Below are 6,769 nucleotides of genomic sequence, written 5' to 3' on the forward strand. Positions count from 1 at the left end.
GAGCTCTGAGGTGCCTTTACTTCCCTTGGTGCCACACAGACCTAGGACCCCGGAACGTCATCCAGAGGAAGAGGGTCTGCTGCGGGAGCCGGGGGCCCTTCCCCCTGGTTCTGCTGGCAGGTGCTGTTCACGAGGGTGAACTGGGTGATCCAGGGTTGCGAGTCCACCACGAAAGTGCAGCTCACCTGGAAAAAGGCACCGTAAGACATAATCAGACCAACGTAGCAGTGAGAGCACGTGGCGTGGAGGACTTCGCAGGTGCCCGGATGGGTTAAAAGCTAAAGAGGGAGGAAAGGCCTGGGGCCGGGCTCGGGAGCGCAGGTCCGCCTGGGTGACGGGCGGGGGTGCTGAATCCACCCGTCCAGGATCCAGGATGGGGGCTCCCCAGAGACTGCCCGGTGGGGCCATTGCCTGTCCCCCAGGCCCCCCGCCCACCATGATGCTGTATGAAGGGCCCCTGCCTGTGGGCTCTGGGAGCCGGCAGACTGCCCAGGAGAGGGTCCAGATGGCGCCCACCCACCTGGGAGTGGCTGCAGACCCACCCCAAGGGGAGGCTGCCCCCCAGGCTGGGATCTGGGGACACCAGCCCCAAGGAGGGGGTCCCCCTGACTGAGGCCCACGCCCATGGTCCCAGTCCAGTGGACCAGACGTCAGCTCGCAGGATGATGGCAGGAGGACTGGCTGAGCCGGGCTTGTCCTTGCAGCCCAGGGACCAGGGGGAGAGGTGGGGTGACCAGAGAGCTGAACAGTCCTCCTGTCCAGAAGAATCGGAGCAAAGGAGAGAGGGGCGCACAGCAAGAGCAGCATCTCCAGGACCTGAGGCCTCAGGGAGCAGGAAGCTGGGACAGGGGGAGCTCCCCCAGGGGGGGGGTCCTGGGGGTCTCTGGGGAGCCAGCCAGGCTGTGCTGGGCACAGCGGTGACTGTGCAGAGTGACCGCCTCTCCCATCCGCAGGAGCCCGGGGGCCCGGCGGGGAGGGTCATCCCTGCGACCTTCCCGAGCCCCCCATAGGCTGTCCTTGATGCAGCTTTGCTGTCAGAAGCCTCGTTGAAGCTTTGGGCTGATTTATTCTCACACCGTCTTCTCTCCTGGGCCTTCCTGCAGGGGACAGTTGTCAATGTCTTCGTCATGCTTCCTACAAATCGTGCGGCCCAGCTTCAGGTCCATTAAATACGTCCAGCTAAGCTTCTGTAAAGAAGAGATTGTAGAAGCGCCTGTGAAATTCTTTGCGATAATGAGAAAGACACAGAGAAGCAAACAGGAAATGGGCGGTAGGCTCGAACGTGCGCAGGCAGGTGAGTGAGGCACAGCTGGTGCACTTCGCTTATTGTTCCTGTTTCTTATTTTCTTTATTATTTCACTTTTTCATTTTAATTCTCTACTTTTCTTACAAAGAGATGTCCCTGAGGGCACCTCCAGCAGCCTGGCCTCCTCTCCGCTGCACTCCCCCTGACGGCCAGCTCCGGGACCCCCTTCATCAGTGCCAGACGTACGTGGCGGGGGACAGGCACGGGAAGCAGGGCGCGCGGCGCTGAGCACACACGCACGCGCACGGCACACCTGACAGCAGACCCGCCCCTCAGTCACATCGGCCGACACGCGGAGGCCCCAGGCCCCTCCTTTCAGAGAGGGGGGCGGGGATCCTGGTCCCCGGGGCCGCCGTCAGAGCCGCGCCATCCCTCGGGGGGCTGCACCCAGATCGGGACGGGCCTGGGGGCCGGGGGCCCTCTCTCCCACGGTGGGGGTGGGGGGAGCTGCGGCACCAGGGACTCACTAGCCAACCCTCATCCGGGTCCGGGTGGGCGGGTGCTCGGGGGCCAGGCGCTGCTCCTCCAACAGCTCACTGCGCATTATGATTTCATCCCCTACTAGAGGTGGGGAACACTCGGGAAGAACCCAAACACCGAGAGGAAGGCAGCCAGAAAGCTCCGCAGGCAGGAGCAGCCCTCCCTGCAGAAAGCTGGCTTCGTTCGGGGCCCAGGGATCCCTGCAGCGGAGGCCCCCGGCCACACGTGCGCACGCCCACCCCTCACGCCCACACGTCCTGGGTGAGGGCGGGTTGGGCGGGGGAGGCAGCCTGGGCTTCCCTGGTTCCGGGCTGGGACGCAGCCCAGGGAAGAGGCAGCCGGTCAGGAGATGGGGCCACACGAGGGAAGCTGGGCCATCTGCGCAGGGTGGGGGCCTCCCTCCAGTCCCTTCGGGAGTGTGTGCAGAGGGGACCCTCTCCTCAGAGCCTCACTGACGTGGACTGGCTCAGGGCTGGTCACCGGTACCAGGGTAGGGCCCGGGCTCCCGACGGCTGGACCACAGTTACTCCAGTGGAAGGGCGAGGGGGAGCGGGGTGGGAGGAACCCCTGCACAACCAGGTCTAAGGACGCCCACTGTCATCCGGCTCCACCCTGACCCTCAGTGATGCTCTGTGACCCACAGCCTTCCAGGCCTTCCTAGGCTGCTTCAGGAATTCCGAAGGTGATGGGTTCCCAGGCATCTTCTGGTCCCTGCCCTACTCCATGGTCTTGCAAGTTGGTGAGTACTGTTCACCCACGTGCTCAGGGCAAAACCTGTGGTCCGTGCCTGCCCCCACCCCCATCAGTGCCCCCACATCACCTCCAAGCAGACTTAGAAGCCAGCTTTTCTTCTACCTCCCAGGGACCAGGGACCAGGGACCAGCTCCCACACCCTGCTCTCCGCTGGCCCCAGCTGCCGCCCCCGCACCCACAACGTCCAGAGAGGCGCCGGCCCGAGCTCTGTGGGATCTCTCCCTTCTAACGCTACCTCATATTTTTAGACTTCGTTCACTTTGCTCTTCCCTGCAGACCACGGGCGCGCCCTCCAGGCTTGGTTTCAGGGGGATGGTGGAGCCACAGGGGAGCCCCCCACCCCTCACCCACACACCCCTAACCCCGCACCCCCACCCGCTCCCCTGCGCCCCTCACCTTGCGCTGGCTCCTCCCCACCCACATCAGCTTGTAAGCGTACTCATCGGGATGGTGCTCGTTGAAGTGAAAAACAGCGAATTCCACACACATGCCGAAGAAATTTGTGCTCTTACTAACATCCTCGAAGTCCCAGCTGCTGACGTGCAGCCCCAGCACCAGGAGCCCCAGCAGCACAGGCTCCCTCGGGAACATGCTGTCTGTCTGGCGTCAGCCTGGAGCCCCGCAGAGCCCAGCGGGGGTGGCGGTGGCGGCTCGCCCTGCCCAGCTCCCCACCCCTGCACTGCAGCCCGGCCCCTCCTCTGCGTCCCCGCCCGCCCTGCTGTCACCACCAGACTGAAGGCAGAGCGAGAGGCACGACTCCCACCGCTTGTCTGGGAAGCCTGGGCCTGGGGACATGTGTGCGGTGGCTCTGTCCCCAGCGGGGCCTGGGTGAGGGTCTCCTTGCGCTGCCCCCTCGGCAGTGCATCCTGGGACCAGTGGAACCACGGGGACACTTCGTACTGGTGGGCCCCGAATCCTGGGGAGCAAAGGGGAGCCCTGGTCTCCCTCTGACTTGGCTGTGGCCTGTGACCACAGGGAGCACCAGGAGGGTGCAGTGAGGGGGGCCATGGGCTGGGGGCCCACCCTTCCCACCACCCCTGGCCCGGCTGACCGTCTGCCCAGGAGGCCTGGCCGTGCTTGGCAGCTGGGAGGGGGGCACAAGGGGGAAGTCACCCCAAGGCAGGGGCTCTGCAGGACTGGACGTGAGCCCCAGCCACAGGCAGGAGAGCGGTCGGGGCTGGGGAAGTCGGGCCCGCCAGCCCGGCTGACGTGCGTTCATGCAGCTCTGCCCTCTAGGGTCCTGAGGCCACTGCCATGTGGCTTCGTCACGCTCTCCTCACAGGACCCATGATGCTGAAGTGCCCAGCCTGGGACGCGTACATGGCCTGGGAGCCGGGAGGCCGGCAATGTAGGGTGTGCTGCCCGTGAACAATGCTCCCCCTGGGGTGTGGGGACAAGGATCACCTGCCAGTGAGATGATCCCAGGAAGGGGAGGCCTGGACCACAGTCATGGGGACCCGTTCTAGGACAGGACTGGGGCTGGCACGGAAGAGAGGGAGTGTGGACACTGGGGGACACCCTTGTCACCAGCCTCATGGCCACGCCTCTGAGGGACACGGTGCACTCTTGCCAGGGCAGGCACAAGGAGGGCGCAGGGACCTGCTTCGGGGGGTGGCCATGCCTGACTGTCCTGCCCCACAGCCCAGGTGGGAACAACAGTGACAACTTCTCCATCACTCGTCACCGGCAGTGACATCCATGGAAACGGACCATTGGGGAGCACACAGAACTGACAGGGGCCAGAGAGCTCTGAGGTGCCTTTACTTCCCTTGGTGCCACACAGACCTAGGACCCCGGAACGTCATCCAGAGGAAGAGGGTCTGCTGCGGGAGCCGGGGGCCCTTCCCCCTGGTTCTGCTGGCAGGTGCTGTTCACGAGGGTGAACTGGGTGATCCAGGGTTGCGAGTCCACCACGAAAGTGCAGCTCACCTGGAAAAAGGCACCGTAAGACATAATCAGACCAACGTAGCAGTGAGAGCACGTGGCGTGGAGGACTTCGCAGGTGCCCGGATGGGTTAAAAGCTAAAGAGGGAGGAAAGGCCTGGGGCCGGGCTCGGGAGCGCAGGTCCGCCTGGGTGACGGGCGGGGGTGCTGAATCCACCCGTCCAGGATCCAGGATGGGGGCTCCCCAGAGACTGCCCGGTGGGGCCATTGCCTGTCCCCCAGGCCCCCCGCCCACCATGATGCTGTATGAAGGGCCCCTGCCTGTGGGCTCTGGGAGCCGGCAGACTGCCCAGGAGAGGGTCCAGATGGCGCCCACCCACCTGGGAGTGGCTGCAGACCCACCCCAAGGGGAGGCTGCCCCCAGGCTGGGATCTGGGGACACCAGTCCCAAGGAGGGGGTCCCCCTGACTGAGGCCCACGCCCATGGTCCCAGTCCAGTGGACCAGACGTCAGCTCGCAGGATGATGGCAGGAGGACTGGCTGAGCCGGGCTTGTCCTCGCAGCCCAGGGACCAGGGGGAGAGGTGGGGTGACCAGCGAACCTAGCCGTACTCCGGTCCTCTGGTCCTCCGGTCCTCCCCAGCATTCTGCCCCAGGGTCACCCCTGTGACTTTCCTAAGCCCCCTCGCATAGAGAATGCTTAAGTTGGTCTCTGCCCAGGTTCCTGGCACAGAGCCCCCTAGCCTCTCGTGAACTCCTAACTGGTGAACCCACCAGGAGCACCTCCTGTCCTACTGAGGTGACCCTGGTGGGCTCCTGGGTGGGGGCTGCTCACCAGAAAGACCAAGACATCTTTAGAAGCTTGGGATTCTCAGCCCCACCCCTCATCCTCCGGAGAAGGGCTGCGGCTGGAGACAGAGTTGATGATTGATCATGCCCATGTGATGAAGTCTCCGAAAATTCCCAAAGCAAAGGGTTTGGAGAGATTCCAGGCTGATGGACACATCCACACTGGGCGACGCCGCCCCCCCAGCTCCATGGGCCAGGAGCCCCTGTGCTCGGGACCCCCAGACCTCACCCCGGGCATCTCTGCACCTGGCTGCGCCTCTGTGTCCGGGTCACACCCTGAGCATCCTTCCCTGAGCTGTGAGCCGGACTAGCAAACTCATCACACCTGAAGAGCGGGGTGGCAATCTCCGAGGTGTAGCAAATTGGCCGGAAGCTGTGGGCCCCTGGGGGCATGCTGCTCGCATCTGGCACCTGCAAGCAGGGAGTGGTGTCGGGGGCTGAGCCCTAACCCGTGAGATCTGACATCACCTCCGGATAGACACCTGGTGTCCCAGAGAATTGTTTCGTGTGAAAAAACCCCCATACGTGGTGACCAGAAGGGCCAGGAGCAAGGCGTCCTGTGTGGGGAGAACAGGACGCACGCGGGGGCGGCAGGTTCTCTCACACACTCTCCCGCGTGTTATGCTTCACTGTCAGAAGATTCAGGGAGCTTTGTGCTGATTTATTCTCAAACCTTCTTCTCTCCCGGGCCTTCTTGCAGGGGACAGTGGCCGAGGTCTTCAGCACGTTTTCTGCAAATTGTCCGGCCCAGCTCCAGGTCCATTAAAAATATCACTGTCCAACTCTGTCGAGGAATCATGAAGCAGCTGCTACGTTTGCTTTCCATGAATGAAAAAAGGCAGAGAACCAAGTAGAAAAGTGGACAGAAGACCAGACGAGGTGTGTAAACAGGTCACACAAGCCGTGTGCAACTTCCCTACAAGCACAAAACCAAAAAGGGGATGACCCCGAGGGTACCTCCGGCAGCCTGGCCTCCCCCCACCCCCACTGATGGCCGGCTCAGGACCCCCACCACCAGTGCCTGACGTACGTGGCGGGGGACAGGCACGGGAAGCAGGGCGCGCGGCGCTGAGCGCACACGCACGCGCACGGCACACCTGACAGCAGACCCGCCCCTCAGTCACATCGGCCGACACGCGGAGGTCCCAGGCCCCTCCTTCCGGGGAGGGGGGCTGGGATCCTGGTCCCCCGGGTGCCTTCAGAGCTGCGCCATCCCCTCAGAGCCCCAATGACGTGGGCCGGCTCAGGGCTGGTCACCGGGACCAGGGTTGGGCCTGGGCTCCCGACGGCCACTCACCTCCTGCTGGGCTCGCCCGACCTCCAGCAGCCTGTGGGCCTGAGCGTCCTCGCTGCCACTGCTGAAGCAAGTGACGGCCAACTCCACGGACACCGTGAAATAACCGTGGTTCTTACTAATGTCCGCAAAGGCCTTTCGAAAGGTCCAGAGCTGGCTGCCGGGGACAGTGAGCCCCAGCAGCAGAGACGCCTTCGGGAACAT

The 6,769-nt window shown here is 63.9% G+C and overlaps 2 protein-coding genes across 2 annotated transcripts; both read right to left on the reverse strand.

Annotated features, from left to right (window-relative positions):
* Window positions 1–3,154, reverse strand: LOC102542070 (probable cystatin-15). The gene is made up of 3 exons (XM_031674404.2): window positions 2,936–3,154; window positions 1,077–1,187; window positions 1–185 (listed from the first exon to the last, which is right to left on the reverse strand). The coding sequence occupies exons 1-3, from the start codon at window positions 3,128–3,130 to the stop codon at window positions 42–44; spliced, it is 450 nt and encodes a 149-aa protein (XP_031530264.1). The 5' UTR covers window positions 3,131–3,154; the 3' UTR covers window positions 1–41.
* A 1,129-nt stretch (window positions 3,155–4,283) lies between these two features.
* On the reverse strand, window positions 4,284–6,769 carry LOC102541815 (probable cystatin-16). Its single transcript, XM_031674405.2, has 3 exons — window positions 6,569–6,769; window positions 5,945–6,055; window positions 4,284–4,468 (listed from the first exon to the last, which is right to left on the reverse strand). Exons 1-3 carry the CDS (start codon window positions 6,767–6,769, stop codon window positions 4,325–4,327), a joined length of 456 nt encoding a protein of 151 aa, XP_031530265.1. The 3' UTR covers window positions 4,284–4,324.

The sequence above is a fragment of the Vicugna pacos genome, chromosome 19 (assembly GCF_048564905.1).
Source record: "Vicugna pacos chromosome 19, VicPac4, whole genome shotgun sequence".
Classification (NCBI taxonomy): domain Eukaryota; kingdom Metazoa; phylum Chordata; class Mammalia; order Artiodactyla; family Camelidae; genus Vicugna; species Vicugna pacos.

What these genes read in the sequence shown, in the direction of transcription:
- LOC102542070 (XM_031674404.2), bottom strand. Translation starts at nt 3,130, where the DNA reads ATGTTCCCGAGGGAGCCTGTGCTGCTGGGGCTCCTGGTGCTGGGGCTG. An exon ending in TGGGGAGGAGCCAGCGCAAG is followed by an intron (nt 1,188 to 2,935) that starts GTGAGGGGCGCA and finishes TCTTCTTTACAG; the next exon opens with AAGCTTAGCTGGACGTATTT. An exon ending in AAGGCCCAGGAGAGAAGACG is followed by an intron (nt 186 to 1,076) that starts GTGTGAGAATAA and finishes GCCTTTTTCCAG; the next exon opens with GTGAGCTGCACTTTCGTGGT.
- LOC102541815 (XM_031674405.2), bottom strand. Translation starts at nt 6,769, where the DNA reads ATGTTCCCGAAGGCGTCTCTGCTGCTGGGGCTCACTGTCCCCGGCAGC. An exon ending in TCGGGCGAGCCCAGCAGGAG is followed by an intron (nt 6,056 to 6,568) that starts GTGAGTGGCCGT and finishes ATTCCTCGACAG; the next exon opens with AGTTGGACAGTGATATTTTT. An exon ending in AAGGCCCGGGAGAGAAGAAG is followed by an intron (nt 4,469 to 5,944) that starts GTTTGAGAATAA and finishes GCCTTTTTCCAG; the next exon opens with GTGAGCTGCACTTTCGTGGT.